We start from the raw sequence: 19,460 nt of genomic DNA on the forward strand, positions 1-19,460 counted from the left end.
TTTCTAATGGCTTTGATAGTTTGAGAAGTACTGGTCAGTGGGTTGTTGCTGTTGTTTTTTGTTTTGTTTTGTTTTGTTTTTAGTTTTTTATTATTGAAATATATTTGACATACAGTGTTACATTAGCTACAGGTGTACATCATGATGACTGGACAATTCTATACATCACTCAGGGCTCACCATAAATGTAGGACCATCTGTCACCATCCTACATCACTGCAATACTATTGACTATACTCCCTGTGACGTATTCAACTCATGACATCTTGAAGAACTTTCTTCTCAATCAAAAACTACTCCTTGCCCATCTCTGCCTCACTTATTTAAATCGAACGTCAATGGATAAAGGTAGAAGAAACGTTTTTATTTCCTCCGACCTCTAAAAATATCTTTTTCAGGAACATACATGGAAGGACACTTTCATCTTTAGAAGTGTTTTTAGAATGAATGTCAAGTTGACTTCCACAACATCTTGAGGAAGGCAGATGGTTTGAGGTGGGAGGAGTTAGAAGGGAGAGAAAGTGATGCCCAATTTCCTTCCCTAGGGAAGGAAATCCATTCTACTTCCCTCCCAGGGGGTGCCCCTCCCCCACATTCACTCAGTCACACACACATACACATTCATACACACACTCACACAGTTTGTGAGGAAAGAAAGCTGAGTGCCCTCCTTAGAAAGGAAGGGGAGGTTACAGAGATATTATGATGCAATGAGGACCATATGAAAGACACTAGTAACATTATGAGGTCAGGGTTTTTACTGAAATGCTTCTCTATATGAAATGCATTAGACTAAGCCAGGCTAAGGTCCCAGTGGCGGCTCTGACTCCTACCCACAATATGAGATTTTAAGACCAAAGGGATGCGACCCAGGACAAAACTTGAGACAGCAGGGAGGCAGTGTGACAACTGGAGGTTGTTTCAAGTTGACAAATTTGTGCTCTTTCTTTCTGCACAGAAATAAGAGATTCCCTATGTCCTCATGGATACCAAGGAGCAAAAGCATTTAAACACTGAACTTCAGATTAATAATTTTAGGACAGCCTTGAAAGGGTTTAAAAACTTGGTTGAGCAAGCAGCAGCCCAGAAAAGAGATGAAAGAGGAGGACTGCTTATCCAGAAAGAAGGTAAGGTCAGTAATTATGAGCAGTAGAGTCAGGTGTGTGGATGAGAACTGTGAAATGTTTCAAGCCATCAAAGAGAAGCACCATGGCTTAAGAGCCAAGACATCAAATGACTCGCTAAAGGCCTAAGTGGTCCTAGGGGGAGCTTTGTTCACTTCTCTGAAACTTAGTTGGCTCAAATGTAAAATTAAGAGATTGGATGAAGTGATCTCGAAGGGCTGTTCCGTGGGATCTACACCCGATGGCTTGCTGGTTGACCTGGGACTCTCAGGAGTACACAGTGACCATTAGCAAGCCATGGAAACCACCCTGCTCTCCCTTTACTTAAGAGTATGGTGAGACCATAAAGAGTTTCGTAAGCAGAGCAAAGTGTTTTTTTCTGCAACTTTGCTTCACTGTCTCAGCCTCTCCCCATATCTCTTGGCTGAAACGATTCAAGCATGCCAAGGTAAGCGGAATGAGGTAGGCAGTAGTCTGCCAAGAATATTAACAGCAGAAAAAATGACACAGAATGGGGGGTCAGCGCTCAAGGGGACAGCTTCAGGACATTGTGGATGGCGCTGAGGACAGCAGGGACAGATAATTCTTACCAGCACAGTCCAAGACTAACAGAACAAAGCCTGCTGTTACAAGGAAAAGAGCAGAGCCCCTATAACTGTGATGGGGTTCGCACAGCCAGTTTCTGCCTGTCCCAGGCTGTACAGCCACAAAAGAATGGAATTGTTGACTTTGGATGATCAAACACAAGCTGGTATTATTTGATAGTGGTCAAGAATTTATAAATCACCTTTGAAAAAGAGAATTTATAAATCACGTTAATAAATATAAATTAATTGATTCTCTTGACAATTCTAATAGGCAAATATTACTATTATTGCTATTACCCCCCCCATCCTATTTGTTAAAGGATGGCAGGTACAGGAAAATCATCTGCCCGAGTAATCTATGTGTTAGAGCTAAGCTTCAGAGCTTCAAGATGGACTTTTTAGATGAGTGTGAACTTGGCTGGGCTTCTAAACCACTACACAGAACTTTCATTTTTCCCCAGTCAGCCTGTTTACCCGTCTCTGTAATGGATTTCCCAAACCTTTACCACTTCTGCTGACTCCTCTCTGGATCTCAGCTCCTTTCAGCCATGGTTCCAGCATCCTAAGGAAAAACAAGACCAAAAGACAAGAATTCCCTCAACCTCTCTTTCCTCCACTTCTGAATTTCCCCAAAGCAACATCTGTCATTTTATCCATCTGTCCTCCTGTCCAAGGCTATCACTTTGCTGCAACAACTTCAAAATCTCCTTTATACCTGCTTTGTTCTCTCAAACTAAAAATATTCCCAAACATCCTGACTTTGACTTTCTCTTCCCTATAAGGTATCATTGTATGCCTTTCTTTGTTTCTCCACTAAATTTCCCCACTTAATTTTCAAGCTATTCAAATCTGACTTCTCTCATCACTTTGCTGAAAATGCTCCTACTGAGGTATCCCAGCACCTAATATGACTGCCAAGTTCGATTGTTTTCATTTTCCAGCATACCCTTTCAATGCATCAGCTCACTCCTCTGCTTCCAGATACTATCTCCTTCTGTGTCTCTCATCACAGCTCTCTCGTATTTTTTTCTTTCTCATCCTTTCTTTGCCTCTTTTTTTTTTTTTTTTGAAGTCTTCCTGTGTTCTCAGTCTGAAAGCCCTGATGCCATTCACCTAGTCTCCTAAACTAGATATCTTGCTATAACCTTTGACTATCTCATGGAATCTTACTCTTGGGCTATTACAACAGGGTTTCAATATAATCATCTTCTTGCCAAGAGTTATTCCTTATTTATTTTTTAAATGCCACATCCCTGGCTTATTAACTCTGCTCTAAAGTCCATATATGTGAACTTGGCATTCGGGGCTATTCCCAGCCATGCCTCGATCTACCTTTCTCATATCAGCTCCTGGAACTTTCCCTCTATGAACCTTCCATCCCCAAATGAACTTGTCAGCATTCCCAAGCACCTCATACTCATAATGCCTCTGATTTTGCATGTATCCTTCCTTCAGTGTAGAATATCTTTCCTCCCTTTCATTGTCCCCATAAGTCTTGCTTATTTTTTAAGACCAAATCAAATCTCACCTTTCTGTAAAGCCTTTCCCCAAACAAAGCCACCTTTAGCACGGTTAATGTACTATCTTGCCATCTCGAGGATTTCCCTTGACCTGCAGAAACTGATGTGCGTTCCTGCCCCTTCTCTCCACAGCACTTGCCCTGTGAGTGCTCGGAAGGGGCTTTGTAACCCTAGGACTAGCCCAGTCTTGTGTCCAGGAAGTGCTCCTTAAATGTGTGCTAAGCAGGGGTCCCTGGGTGGCTCAGTCGTTTAAGCAGCCGACTCTTGATCTCAGGGTCATGAATTCAACCTGGGCATGGAGCCTATTTAAAAAAAAAAAAAAAAATGTGTGCTAAGCAAACAAGGTAATCTTGCTTTCACTTCAACCTTCAAAGCTACATTGAAAAACTTCCCTCCTCTATAGTACCTATGTGTATATATGTGTAGGTATATGTATACATGTGTTGATACAGAACAAATATATTTCAATAGATATATAGTAATATAATTTTTAGAATATTATACTATAATACACTACAGCACAATGTATAGTGGGTATATTATATGTCTATTATATATAATATAGATTCAATAAGAACTAATTACTGCTAGATTTCCTACTCTGACAGAGGGACTGATCTGAAAGACTATGAAGGAGAAATATAATCTTAACTTTTCAGACTGCTAAGGCTGGCATACCTTCATATTCGTTCTTAATACTGGAAAATAAGATCTGCTTCTCACTATAGGCAGGAAGCTAAGAATCAGAATGTTTTGATGTCAAGGAATTCATCTGTGCTCTTTAATCTTCTTGTCAATGACCTGATAGAATTAAAATCACCCTAGGAAAGAAAAGTTTCATCATCGTCCTCTAGCCACATCTACAATGAAATACATTTACATGGAGACACATTACATTCACCATGGTGTGAATTTAAAGAGACTAACCTATTTAGATATCTCATAAGAATTTTAAATGTCGTATGACCCAGAGGGAATGCTTTATTTTCCCTAGGAATCATGTTCCCTCCTCAGTTGCCCCTGCTTTGGTAAGTAGCACCAGAATCTGCTGAGTTTGAAAACCTGAGACTTAAGCATGAATCTAGAACAGGATTTCTCAAGTTTGGCACTACTAACATCTTTGTTCTGTGTATATGAATGTGGGCTGTGGGAGGGGTTATCCCGTGCATTGAAGGATGGTTAGGCATATCTCTGGTCTCTATCGACTAGGTGCTGTAGCATTCCCATCCCTAATTCTAACAAGCAAAATTGTCTGTAGATGACGTTGCCAATGTCCCTGTAGGAGACGGAGGGGAAACCTCCCCTGGATGAGAACCCCTGGTCTGAATCCTGCCTGTCCTTCACTCATTACTCCTGCCCCACAAAAACCTCCAGTCCATTAGAAGTCTTTGCCATTCTGCCTCCAACTGTATCTCACCATCTCCAGTACTACCTCTCAGTGCCTGTATCACTTATCATCCAATCAAGGACATTTCCAAGCAAGAAAGGGGTTGTTCTTAATAATAATTAATGTTGTTATTAATAATATTGTTATTAATTACAATTAATAACTAAGTTGAAAAATCAGCTGCATTGTTCTGGCCACGCCTCCACGATCTGAAACCTGGACTAATGCACTAGCCTCTCTCTGGGTTCATAGCTGTCATTCTTACCTCTTGCTGCAGCCACTATGCTTTGAGAAAAGCAATACCTTACCAGCATGCTGAGAATAAAATACAAACTGCTGACTCCAGCCTGACCCTCCTTCGTGATAATCTCACGTGACAGTACTTTCCCCACCCTCACTTCTCCCTACCCAGTGACCCTCCCTGAATATGCCAAGCTCTGTCCAGACTCAGAGTCCTTTTGTTTGTTGGCTTCTGCCTGAAATGCTCTTGTCTAGCTTTACACATGGCTGACTCCTTTTTGTTTATCGGGTCTTGGCTTGATTTTTTTACCCATGTCCTTAAAGAGGCTTTCCTGAGGTCCATCACAGCCCACCACCATTGATAGGTAATTCTATCACAGCACCGTATTGGTTTCCTTCCTAGTATTTAGCTCGCTCTGTACCTTTGTACTTTACACCTTTATACATTTACTTTGCTACTAAGGTGTGACATACAGGAGAGCCTCCGGAGCACGCTAATTAAGTGTTTAGCACAGTAGACGTGGACGTTGTAAACATTTCTGCGGCTACCAGCCAGATGCAGGCAAAGAACATTTCTAGCATCCCGGAGAGTCCCCTTACACACAGATAGCCGCTCATCCAATGCCTAACTCCAGGAATTAGTCTTGCCTGTCTCAATCGGTAAATATTTGTATCTTTGCATGTGGATTTTATGTTTCTCCCACTAGAGCGTAAACTCCCTGAGGAAGGGAACTTGTTGATTTAGTTTGAAGCCCAGTGTCTAGCTCGGTTCTCACCCTTAACAATAATGATGCCTTTTCGTGTCAAACTCCTCCTTATCTTTAGACTCCATAGTAGCTCCCAAGTGAATCACTAAATTTGGCAGAATCGAACTCAAGCATGGTGTGTGTGTGTCCACATACCGTCAAGGAACCGATTAAGAATTGCTCTTTGCGGGGCGCCTGGGTGGCTCAGTGGGTTAAGCCGCTGCCTTCGGCTCAGGTCATGATCTCAGGGTCCTGGGATCGAGTCCCGCATCGGGCTCTCTGCTCAGCAGGAAGCCTGCTTCCCCCTCTCTCTCTCTGCCTGTCTCTCTGCCTACTTGTGATCTCTCTCTGTCAAATAAATAAATAAAATCTTTAAAAAAAAAAAAAAAAGAATTGCTCTTTGCTCCTGTCTCTTCTACCTGAGATAAGCTCTCGCAGACACTCCTGATTGGTAAAACTTTTCATAACAGGAAAGAATGAATCCATTTTCTTCTCTTTGTATTCCTGAACAAAACTCCTCGTTGAAACATAAGCTGTGGAGGAAGGACTGAAGACCAAATTTTATTCTAAGTAATATTTTAGTCAAGTACTGAGTTATGTTTCTAATGTAAAGAACCTTAAAATGAGGCCTTATCTGGTTTTAATAGGTTGAAATGGGGAAACTGATTAGAAGATAGGAAAAGGAGCCGAGTCCTTGGAGTTTGGTAACCATGTTCTTGCAATTTGTTACAATGCAGATGTAATCGATTATGACAAGTTTTATGAGGTTGTGCAAGAACTCTTCGGTCCAGAAGTGAAGAGTCAAGATGTGAAAAGCTTTTACAGGAAACTCTGCAACAACCCCGATGTACCTATCGACTGGTGTGAGGTAGCATTTTTCATGTTTATCATAAGAAATCCAGGTATTGTTTCTCCTTGTTCAGAATAAATAATTTATCTAAGTGTGATTCCCACAAGGGTTAAGCCCACGGCGTGTATGTGGCATGTATGAATGCCATTAAAGATGTGACCACTGTCCCTAACTGAACGTTAGTGAGACAGACAGAAGTTTAACTCTTTTATTCATGGCTAACTCTTGAATACCTTTAGACGGAGCTGCCAAATGGAAGAAATATACATGCCATTAGCAACAACCAATATGATAAATGCCTTCATTACATTCTCAAGGAGAGATCTTCCTTTTCAATAGTTTCAAAGCATACAAATATCATGTAAGAGAAGAAAAAGACTATGGTTGACCACCTCTACCATTTCCTGAGTTACTTCCTGTCTGTGCAGTTCTGTGTCCCTTCCACCATTGTCTGTTCTTGGATGAACGTAGAGACACATGTTTGGTTAAGTGATCTATGGACTATATATATATATCTCTATGGATCTACGGAAAAGGAGAAAGGAATGCCTCTGATCTTTGTTGAAACTCACAGAAGACTGCACTCTGTAGGTTTGTTTGTAAACCAGATTCTTCCTATTCTAAAAGGATTCGAGGTAACTTACAATTTAAAAAATTGCACACATGCTTATAAGCAATGGAAGTAATATTAAAAATTGGCAGGCTCTTTCTCAAAAATCAGTAGATAGAGGGGCACCTGGGTGCCTCAGTCAGTTAAGTGTCTGACTCTTGATTTCGGCTGAGGTTATGATCCTCAGGGTTGTGAGATGGAACCTTGTGTCGGGCTCTGCACTGAGCATGGAGCCTGCTTGAGACTCTCTTCCTTCCACTCCCTCTGCCTCACCCCTGCTCAAAAAAAAAAAAAAAAAAAGTAGATACAGTAAACAAAATGAAAAGCAAAGATGGAAAGGATTTGCCTATCATTTTTAACAAGCTGGTAGATGTGTATAAATAGAACTTTGGACCCAAGATATAGGAAAGACACATCTTGCCAACTATATACACATCACAAAGCTGTGCATGCATAAAAGTAAAAAAGACATTTCAGTAAACTCCAATATAAGAAAACTAGGAACCAATAATAAAAGATTGTCCAAACTCTAAGAACCGACCAAATAAAAAAAGAATTAGTTTTGGGGAAAAATTGTAAACAAAAAGCCTATTAAGCCTTTAAAGAATACATAATTCCTGCATTATATATAGTTTTGTACAACTTAAGAAAAGCCGATACGTTATCCCACTCATTTTATGAGACTGTAATAACATGAGCTGAACAGAGAAAAAATGCCAGGGAACGATAGGCCAATATTGATGCTGAAATCCTAAATAAAATTTTAACAAGTCAAATCCAGCAGTGCATTAAAAATTATTTCTGAGTAGAACTCATCCCAGAAAAGTAAGGGTAATTTAATATTAGAAAGTCCAGGAACATATTTCATTCAACATGTTAGAAGAGAAAAAAAATAATTTGATAACTTTGATTAGAAGTCAGCACGCTAAGGCCCACAGGTCAAACTGAACAGCCACGTGTTTTGCAAACAAGGTTTATCGGAACACAGAATACTCACCCATCTGTATACTCTGTGGCTGTGTCTGTGTTACAAGAACAGAAATGAATAATGTGACTGAGACTGAATGCTCTGTAAGTCAACAATATTTACTACCTGGCCCTTTTCAGGAAAAGTTTGCTGACTCCTGATCTTAAACTAACATAAAAAAATTTTTTGATAGAAATCTTGTAACCATTCCCGTTTTTACAAAGAAAAAAAAAAATCTTAGCAGAATAAGAATGATGAACAATTTCCTGAATTTGGTAAAAGGTTGTGTTCATTTTCTGGAGCTGCTATAAAAAATGACCACTAATTTAGCAACTTTCCCCTGGGCTTTATTGACGTAGAACATTGTGTAAGTTTAGGTGCAGAATGTATTAATTTGTACATTTCTCTATGTCAAAATGGCCGCCTCCATAGAGTTAGCCGCCACCTCCTTCATGTCACATGATTACTGCTTCTTCTTTGTGGGGAGAGCATTAAAGATCTACTCTATTGGCAGCTTGGAAGTACATCATGAGGCATTCTTTTTTACTTTTTTTTAAACTTTTTTAAAAAGAATTTTTATTTTTTTATTAACATATAATGTATTATTAGCCCCAGGGGTACAGGTCTGTGAATCGTCAGGTTTACACACGTCATAGCACATACCCTCCCCAATGTCCATAACTCCACCACCCTCTCCCTACCCCCCAAACCCCAGCAACCCTCAGTTTGTTCTGTGAGATTAAGAGTCTCTTATGGTTTATCGGGAGATCCCATCTTGTTTCATTTATTTATTTATTCTTTCATCATGAGGCATTCTTAACCATAATTGCCATTCTGTACATTAGATCCCCAGAACACATCCATCTTGGAAGTCTGAACACATAATTGTAAGTTTGAACTCTTTGAACAACATGTCCCCTTTTCCCTGATAACCACCATTCTAGTCTCTGTTCCTATGAGTTCAGCTTCTTTTGATTCCTCATATAAGTGATATTATGAATTTCTGTGTCTGACTTATTTTACTTAGCATAATGCTTACAAGGTCCACATATGCTGTTGCAAATGCCAAGATTTATTTCTTTCTAAACTTCATAACTTCAGGAAACACACATTTACTATCTCACCATTTCCAGGGAGCAGGAGTCTGGACACAACTTAGCTGGGTCTTCTGCTCAAGGTCTCACAGGGCTGCAATCATGTTATTCTCATATGGAAACCCAACAAGTAAAGAATCTTCTTTCAAGCTCATTCCAGGGCTTGGCAGAATGCATTTCCTTGTTGTGTATGATGAAGGGACTCAGCTTTTTATTGGCTGGAAGCTGGAGACTAGAAGGTGCCCTCATGTTTCCAAGGCTGTCTGCAGTTCTTTGCCTTATGAAACACTACATAGGCAGTTCACAACTTCACTTCTTCAAGGCTTTCTGCACAGTCCCTGAGGACAGTCTTGTATAATGTAATATAGTCATTGGCGAAATAATCCAGCACTTTTGCCTTATTCTTTTGATTAGAAGCAAGTCACAAGTTCTAGGCATACTCAAGGGATGAGGGTTCTGCAAAGGTGTGACTCACTGTGTGTGGGGGGAGGGGACTTACTTTAGGATGTGCTCTTCTTTTTTTTTTTTTTTAAGATTTTATTTATTTACTTGACAGAGATCACAAGTAGGCAGAGAGGCAGGCAGAGAGAGAGGGGGAAGCAGGCTCCCTGCTGAGCAGGGAGCCCGATGCGGGGCTCTATCCCAGGACCCCGGGATCATGACGTGAGCCAAAAGCAGAGAGGCCTTAATCCACTGAGCCACCCAGGTGCCCCTAGGATGTGCTCTTCTAACCAGAAGTCTCTAGAAACCTCTTTAATCAAGGGTCATATTTAATGATAAAATAGTAGGAACAGTCCAGCGCCTGGGTGGCTCAGTGGGTTGAGCCACTGCCTTTGGCTCAGGTCATGATCTCAGGGTCCTGGAATCGAGCCCTGCATTGGGCTCTTCCCTCAGCGGGGAGCCTGCTTCCCTCCCCCTCTCTCTCTGCCTGCCTCTTGGCCTACTTGTGATCTCTGTCAAATAAATAAAATCTTTTAAAAAAACTAGGAACACTCTCATTCAAGTTAAGAGCAAGAAAAGGATGCCTATTATCTTGACTGCTCTTTAGTACTTTACTGGAGATTGTAAGCAATGAAAAGACAGAACAAACAAACAAATAAATAAGATGTATAGATCAAGGACAATGAATCGTGACTGCCAAGCTTGCTTCTTTTTCTTTCTCTCCCTCCTTCTCTTCCTTCCTTCTTTCCTTTTTTCTTTTCCATTGTTTTTTTTTAGAGCCTGTTTCGGTCGAGCTTGCCTTTAGAGCGCTACATTCAATGGTCAATTTTCCAGTGTGTCTTGGGTTTTCAGCAGCAGGTTTCTGAGAGTTGCCGTGCGGTTACCTGAATTCTATACAGTGATGACCTATTTTTCTGGAACGATCATGAGTTAATGTTTGTGTTGCTAAAATTAGAGGGAATGTTAGTCATTTTGTCAGAATCCACTACAGAGAACTTGAGAGTAACTGCTGGGTATTACCTGAGGAAAGGTTGGGCCAGGACCTGAAGAGGCCCCCTGATTGAAAGGCACAGGTAAAACGAGACAGCTGTATTGGTAATATGGCCAGAGAATGATGGGGAAATGTTGGATTTATCCTTAGTGAAGGTCCAGCGGCACAAAATATCGAAGAAGCTTTGCTAGGAAAGACCCTCATTGGAAATGGAACCCTTAGAAACTCTAGACTGCCGCACTGCCCAAAACACTTGACCCTACCCACAGGAGGCTACTGAGGCCTGGAAATGTAACTAGTCTCAACGGAGATGTGCTATAATTATTGAATACACACTGGATTTCAAAAATGTAATACATAAAGGCGGTGTAAAATGGCTCCCTAGGAATTTTTTATATTGGTTACATGCGGAAATTATATTTTAGACACATCAGGCTAAAAATGTATTATTAAATGGTGCCTGGATGGCTCAGTTGGTTAAGACTCTGCCTTCAGTTCAGGTCATGATCCCAGGTTCTTGGGATAAAGTACCGCATCGGGCTCTCTGCTTTGCAGGAACTTGTTTCCCCCTCTCTCTCTGCCTGCTGCTCCCCCAGCTTGTGTTCTCTCTCTCTCAAATAAATAAATAACATCTTTTTTAATAAATACAATTAAATTAATTCACTCTTTTTACATTTTTAATGTGGCTACTAGAAAAATTTAAAGTTATATATATGGTTCTCATTATGTTTTTATTGGACAGCGGAGAAAATGTCAAAATAGACATAGAAGGAATTTGCCCTGATCAGCAAAGATGGATTTTTGCTGGCAAACGACTGAAAGATAGACAGACCACGTCCCACAGAAAGAGTCCAACTTTGTTTTTTAGGAACAGTTCCAGAAAGAATAAGTAGACATTTGGCATTGTTCTCTAAGAACACAAGCATAAGAGAAAAAAGTTTAATATAGTGTGTTTAGGGGCGCCTGGGTGGCTCAGAGGGTTAAGCCTCTGCCTTCGGCTCAGGTCATGATCTCAGGGTCCTGGGATCGAGTCCCACAGCGGGCTCTCTGCTCAGCAGGGAGCCTGCTTCCTCCTCTCTCTCTCTCTGCCTGCCTCTGTACCTGCTTGTGATCTCTGTCTGTCAAATAAATAAATAAAATCTTTAAAAATATATATATATAGTGTGTTTAAACATCAGAAGACCTAAGAAAATGATAACAATTAGCCACCATGATCAGAAATGCTCATTCTGAAGAATGTGACTTCAAATTCTTTACTCTCAACTGGTTCTACGGATAAGTCAGATGTGCAAAATATCCCTTTTTATTTGAGCAAAATTATAAATAGAGGCCCATACATCAAATATGTAAAAGTTTTTAAATTCTAAGTTTAGCAATTGTTAAATTAAGTAGGTTCTGTCCTCCAATTTTGACACACATGCCTTAGTAATGTCCTGGAAGCCCAAGTGAGAATTTAAAATTCTAGTACTTTGTAGTTTCACATCGAAACAGGGAGACAGGGGCGCCTGGGCGGTTCAGTGGATTAAAGCCTCTGCCTTTGGCTCAGGTCATGAACTCAGGATTCTGGGATCGAGCCCCACATCGGGCTCTCTGCTCAGCAGGGAGCCTGCTTCCTCCTCTCTCTCTGCCTGCTTCTCTGCCTACTTGTGATCTCTGTCTGTCAGATAAATAAATAAAATCTAAAAAAAAAAAATTTAAAAAAAAAAAAAAAAAAAAAAAAAAAAGAAACAGGGAGACAAGGGGAGAGTTAGGCCTGGCCTGTTCTCCTTTTGTGTGTGTGTGTGTGTGTGTGTGTGTGTGTGTCTGTGTGTATTTATATATAAGGATATAATATAAACATATACTCCGGGACTTCGGGATCATGACCTGAGCCAAAGGCAGTCGCTTAACCAACTGAGCCACCTAGGTGCCCCATATATGACATATATATTAACAAAAGCCCTTAATCATACAAAGATTAGCTTAAGAAATCCAATGAATAGTAAGACAGTCAGAGTTTTAAGAAATCAAATGAACGATAAGACAGTGAGTAATTTTGTGGGAATACAGAAATAGCTGTCTTTTTCCTAAAGGTTGTAAGTGTACAAAATAAACATGTTTTCTCAAGGATCTAGGCTCAATCACACTGTGTAAATCCTTTGGATACTGTCCCATCTACTCATAACTTGAATTCTCTGTCACTAAACTTGGAGTAGCAATAATTTTGAGAATCCACATATCCTCACTGTTCTCAATTTTTTAATGAACATTTCTCACGTGCAATGGTTCATGTACTTGAATTTCTAATGTAATATTTCTGGATGACCAAAAATATGAAAATGAGTGTATAATGAGTAATTCATATCAACATCAAATAATTTATGCATTTCAAGAAACAACAGAAGTCTGTTCATAATATATTACACACTTGGATTCAGAAAACCAATGCTCTAAAAATGTCCCAGGAGGCCAACAAAGGAGACACGGTCAATCCACTTATGTGAGAACCTGGCCTCCATGTTCTCAGTTTTGGAGAGAGAGATTTATGTTACAAATGTTTTGTTGTATGTAAACAGAACACTTCTTTGTCCTTAAAATAAATGGATGAAGGAATAAGTAAGGAACCCCAGACTGCTTCATTGTGTAGGTGAGGAATTAGAGCCCCGTTCTTTTCCACGTCTACCCCCTCTTTCTCCGTCTCCTTCCCCTTCTGGTTAGAACATCCTAATTATCTTGCATTTGTCTTTTTTCGGACACCTCCTATGTTCTCATCTACTCTCCTCAACAGCCCCTCCCCACCACGTAGACTGAGGCGGGCGATGTTTTGCAATAATAAAGATGAGGGAAATGAAACACAGAAAGGTTAATGGACTTACCCAAAGCCACAGCGAAAATGGGTTTTGGTCCTGGCGCTGAGACTTTCTCCTTCTGTCTGTACTAATTTCATATGACATTATTCTGTTGTATCACCTGGGTTCTTCTCTTCATAAATCACACGCAAGTTTAATAGAAACACTTTGTGAGCAGCCTCTGTAAACTGTATATACATGAAGAAAAATGAGGTTTAAGAAAATATTGCAGGAAACATCTCCTTCTGTTGTTCTGTCATTCTCCTCACAAACTATCTGTGTCAATGCTCCTAAGAGGCATTTCTATTCCAAGCGGTGTGACCTAACCTTTCTAACCTTCATATTCAACACCTGTAAAATGGAAATTCAGGGCTAGGAATTTATACAGATTACCATTTCTTAAAAAAATCAGCCACTGTTAACCTTATCAGGTAAGAAGAACTGGGTTTATTCTTTTAAAGTCAGGCACGAATGTAAAAAACTGATTCTTTTTTTAAAAGATTTTATTCATTAGAGAGCAAGTGAGCCCAAGCAGGGTGGGGAGACGGGCAGAGGGAGAAGGAGAAGCAGACTCCCTGCTGAGCAGAGAGCCCAATGTGGGGCTCCATCCCAGGATGCCAGGACCATGACCCAGGACACTTAAACAACCGAGCCACCCAGGCACCCCAAAACTGATTCTGAATACAAACCTCTTTGTTGTAGCAATGCCATAAAAAGGCGTACTTTCTTTCTCTAGATTTCATATTCAAGTGCACTTGGAAAAATGAACGTTTATAGAATAATGAAACCTTGTAACTCAACTAAAACATCACCTAGACCTTTCTTTTCAATCTATAAGGAGAAAAATTAGATGTAAAGAGATTCAAGGAAATGTGATGGTATTAAGTTTATAAAACTAGTCAGTGCTAATTTTGGTAGAGATACAATCCACTTTTCCTACAATACAATGTTAGTGGGCAATTCATAAACACATTTTTTCCTAGGAGCCGACTCAAATTAATTTTTAAAAGAGGCATGCAACACCACATGGGTGCCTACAACTCTATTCTCCCCAAAGTGATTTTAAGTGAATTATTATAAATCTAAAACTGTATCTGCTAACTTCAAAAGTTTTTTTTTTTTTTTTAAGATTTTATTTATTCATTTGAGACAGAGAGAGAGCTAGACAGAGAATGAGACACCATGAGCAGGGGGGAGAAGCAAGCTCCCCGCTGAGCAGGGAGCCTGATGCAGGGCTCCATCCCAGGAGCCAGAGATCATGACCTGAGCCAAAGGCAGTCACTTAGCCAACGGAGCCACCAAGGCTCAAAAGTATTTTTAAAATACTCCAGGGTAGATTAAAAAATAGGTTGACACCTTGCAGGTTTTTATTTTCTTCTATCTGCTTTTTATTTCCTTTGAATGTTTTACATGTTCCTTATGTAATCTGGGGAAAAAAGTGTAGTTTAATAAATGAATCACTTAAAGCATGGAGCAAGTCCTTTAAATAACATAGTTAATGAAAATTAATACTCTAATGCATTATTAACACTAGTTATAAAGTATTCCAGACATGTCACACGCACAACGACTCATCTGAAATTTAAATTGTTGAAAGAGAAATTTGAGATCTTTGAGGCTATAATTCATCATAGGAAATATGTTTTCTGCTCTTTAAAAACATTGTCTGAGGGCGCCTGGGTGGCTCAGTGGATTAAGCCGCTGCCTTCGGCTCAGGTCATGATCTCAGGGTCCTGGAATGGAGCCCCGCATCGGACTCTCTACTCAACTGGGAGCCTGCTTCCCTCTCTCTCTCTCTCTGCCTGCCTCTCTGTCTACTTGTGATCTCTCTCTGTCAAATAAATAAATAAAATCTTTAAAAAAATTGTTTGATTAAAACATTTCCTTTCAAAACATAAAGCTGTTTGGTTTTGTTGACTGTTTCCTTTGCTGGGCAAACTGTTTATCTTGATTAAGTCCCATTAGTTCATTTTAACCCTTGCTTCCCTTGCCTTCAGTGATGTTTCTAGGAAGAAGTTGCTGCAGCTGAGTTCAAAGAGGTTGCTGCCTGTGTTCTCCCCTAGGATTTTGATGCATTCCTGTCTCACATTGAGGTCTTCCACCAGTTTTGAGTCCATTTTGTGTGTGGGGTAAGGAAATGGTCCAGTTTCATTCTTCTGCATGTGGCTGTCCAATTTCCCCAACACTATTTGTTGAAGAGACTGTCTTTTTTCCATTGTATATTCTTTCCTGCTTTGTCAAAGATTAGTTGACCATAGAGCTGATGGTCCATTTCTGGGCTCTCTTATTCTGTTCCATTGATCTATGTGTCTGTTTTTGTGCCAGTACCATGCTGTCTTGATGATTCCAGCTTTGTAATAGAGCTTGAAGCCTGGAATTGTGATGCTGCCAGCACTGGTTTTCTTTCTCAACATTTCTCTGGTTGTTCAGGGTCTTTTCTGGTTTGATATAGATTTTAGGTTTATTTGTTCCATTTCTTTGAAAAAAATTGATGGTATTTTGATAGGGATTGCATTAAATGTGTAGATTGCTCTAGGCAGCATAGAAATTTTCACAATGTTTGTTCTTCCAATCCACGAGCATGGAACATTTTTCAATTTCTTTGTGTCTTCCTCAATTTCTATCATGAGTATTCTTAGTTTTCTGAGTACAGAGTCTTTACCTCTTTGATTAGATTTATTCCTAGGTATCTTATGGCTTGGGGTGCAATTGTAAATGGGATCAATTCCTTAATTTCTCTTTCTTCTGTCTTGTTGTTGCTGTATTGAAATGCAACTGATTTTTGTGCTTTGATTTTCTATCCTGCCACTTTCCTGAGTTCCTGTATGAGTTCTAGCAGTTTGGAGTAGAGTCTTTGGGTTTTCCACATAAATTACCATATCACCTGCAAAGAGAATTTGACTTCTTCTTTGCTAATTCGGATGGCTTGTATTTCTTTTTGTTGCCTGATTGCTGAGCTAGTGCTATATCGAATAGGTGGTCATAGTGGATATCCCTGTCATGTTTCTGACCTTAAGGGGAAAGCTCTCAGTTTTTCACCATTGAGAATGATATTCATTGTGGCTTTTTCACAGATGACTTTGATGATATTGAGGTATGTACCCTCTATCCCTCCACTGTGAAGAGTTTTGATCAACAAAGGATGCTGTACTTTGTCAAATGCTTTTTCAGCATCTGTTGAGAGTATGTTTCTTATTTCTTTTTTTAATGAACTGTATCACAGTAATTTATTTGCAGATGTTGAACCCACCTTGCAGCCCAGGAATAAATCCCACTTGGTCATGGTGAGTAATCCTTTTGATGTACTGTTGGATCATTTTGGCTAGTATTTTGGTGAGAATTTTTGGATCCAAGTTCATCAGGGATATTGGTCTATAATTCTCCTATTTGATGGAGTCTTGGTCTAGTTTTGGGAATCAAGGTAATGTTGATCTCATAAAATGAGTTTGGCAGTTTTCCTTCCACTTCTATCTTTTGGAACAGTTTCTGGAGAATAGGTATTAATTCTTCTTTAAATGTTTGGTAGAATTCCCCTGGGAAGCCGGTCTTTTGGTACCAGTTGAGACCTGATTTGTGACCCAGAATGTGATCTATTCTGGAGAATGTTTCATGTGCACTAGAGAAGAATGTGTATTCTGTTGCTTTGGGATGGAATATTCTGAATATATCTGTGATGTCCATCTGGGTCCAGCAGGTCATGTAAAGCCTTTATTTCCTTGTTGATCTTTTGCTTAGATGATCTGTCCATTTCAGTGAGGGGAGTGTTAAATCCCCTACTATTATTATATTATTGTTGATGTGTTTCCTTGATTTTGATTATTAATTGGTTTATATAATTGGCTACTCCCATGTTAGGGGCATAGATATTTAAAATTGTTAGATCTTGTTGTTGGACAGAAAATTTAAGTATGATATAATGTCCTTCCTCACTTCTTATGATAGTCTTTGGCTTAAAATCTAATTTGCCTGATATAAGGATTGCCACCCCAGCTTTCTTTTGATGACTTAGGATGGTAAATTGTTTTCCACCCCCTCACTTTAAATCTGGAGGTGTCTTTGGGTCTAAAATGAGTCTTTTGCAGACATCATACTGATGGGTCTTGTTTTTAATCTGTTCTGATACCCTGTGTCTTTTGATTGGGGCATTTAGCCCTTTTACATTCAGGATAATGACAGAAAGATATGAATTTAATGTCATTGTATTGCCTGTAAGTTGATTGTTACTATATATTGTCTCTGTAGGACTGGTTTGGTGTTTGCTAATTCTTTTCATTTTTGTTTGTCCTGGAAGCTTTTTATTTCTCCTTCTGTTTTCAATGACAGTCTAGCTGGATATAGTATTCTTGGCTACATTATTTTTCTCATTTAGTGCTCTGAATGTATCATGTCAGTCCTATCTGGCCTGTCAGGTCTCTGTGGATAGGTCTGCTGCCAACCTAATATTTCTACTATTGTAGGTCACAGACATCTTGTCCTGAGCTGCTTTCAGGATTTTCTCTTTGTCTCTGAGACTTTTAAATTTTACTATTAGATGATGGGGTGTTGACCTATTTTTATTGATTTTGAGGGTGAGTTCTCTGTGCCTCCTGGATTTTGATGCCTGTTTCCTTCCCCAAATTAGGGAAGTTCTCCACTATAACTTTCCTCAATATACCGTCTGCCTCCCTCTCTCTTTCTTCTTCTTCTGGGATCACAATTACTCTAATATTGTTTCATCTTATGGTATCACTTATTTCTTGAATTCTCCCCTTGTGATCCAGTAGTTGTTTGTCACTTTTTCTCTCAGCTTCTTTATTCTTCATCATTTGGTCTTCTATATCTCTCATGCTCTCTTCTGCCTCATTTATCCTAGCAGTAAGAGCCTCCATTTTTTTTTTTTTTAATTGCACCTCCTTAATAGCTCTTTTGATTTCAACTTGGTTAGATTTTGGTTCTCTAGTATCCAGAAAGGGATTCTCTAGTATCTTCCATGCTTTTTTCAAACATGCCTAGTATCTTTATAATCATCATTCTGAACTCTAGTTCCAACATCCTACTAAGGCTCATTATGTTCCTAGTGGCTGGTACTACCTCTTTTTCTTTTTTCTGAGGTGAGTTTTTCCACTTTGTCAGGTTGTCCAGGGAAGAACAGATGAATGAAAGAACAAAATGTTAAAAAGGTAACAACAACTCCAGAAAAATATAAATATAAATATAAGTGGAAATATATATATATATATACATATATATATATGTGTATATATATATATATATATATATATACACACACACACACACATACATACATACATATATATATCTCAAGGCTGGTGAATTGTAAGAGCCACACACTTGATTTGCGGTGTATAATGGTCCGTTAGAAGAAACTGCCTCCCAAAATTTTAAAGGAAAAAAATATATATATACACAAAAATAAGGGTAAATATGATGAAGGGATGGAATAGGACTATAAAGATGAAAATTTAAAAGATTTTCTTTAAAGATTTTATTTATTTATTTGACAGAATGATTACAAGTAGGTAGAGAGGCAGACAGAGAGAGAGGGAAGCAGGCTCCCTGCTGAGCAAAGAGCCTGAAGCGGGGCTCAATCCCAGGACCCTGGGATCATGACCTGAGCTGAAGGCAGAGGCTTTAACCCACTGAGCCACCCAGGTGTCCCGAAAATTTAGAAGATTTTTAAAAAGGAATTTATAAGATATGAAGTTGGGGAAAAGAAAAAAATAAATAAATAAAATTTTTAAAAGGAGAGAATGTGATCAGGCAGGAGAGTAGAACAAAGCTATACACTAGATTTAGGGTATATTTGGGTCTGTTAGAAGAAACTGTATCCCAAAACTTTAAGGAAAGAAATATATATATATATGTTAAATACAGTGAATGGATAGCATATGACTATAAAATTGGAAATTAGAAAAAAGATTTTAAACAAGGTGTTGAAACAAGATTTGGTTAAAATAGGAAAGGAAAAATTTTTCAAAAATAAGAAAAGAGGGGCGCCTGGGTGGCTTAGAGGGTTTAGCTTTTGCCTTCGGCTCGGGTCATGGTCTCAGGGTCCTGGGATCGAGCCCCACATCA

At 39.3% G+C, this 19,460-nt stretch overlaps 1 protein-coding gene across 2 annotated transcripts in view; it reads left to right on the forward strand.

Moving 5' to 3' along the window:
• The first annotated feature begins 802 nt into the window (after nt 1-802).
• Nucleotides 803-19,460, forward strand: part of WDR64 (WD repeat domain 64) — a 140,094-nt gene continuing 121,436 nt past the window's right edge. For both annotated transcript variants that reach the window (XM_059146297.1, XM_059146298.1), the window contains exons 1-2: nt 803-1,127; nt 6,342-6,472. In XM_059146297.1, coding sequence (XP_059002280.1) covers nt 983-1,127; nt 6,342-6,472 — 276 coding nt within the window. In that variant the 5' untranslated portion in view covers nt 803-982. The remainder of the gene's footprint in view (nt 1,128-6,341; nt 6,473-19,460) is intronic.

Source organism: Mustela lutreola, chromosome 14 (genome assembly GCF_030435805.1).
Source record: "Mustela lutreola isolate mMusLut2 chromosome 14, mMusLut2.pri, whole genome shotgun sequence".
NCBI lineage: Eukaryota > Metazoa > Chordata > Mammalia > Carnivora > Mustelidae > Mustela > Mustela lutreola.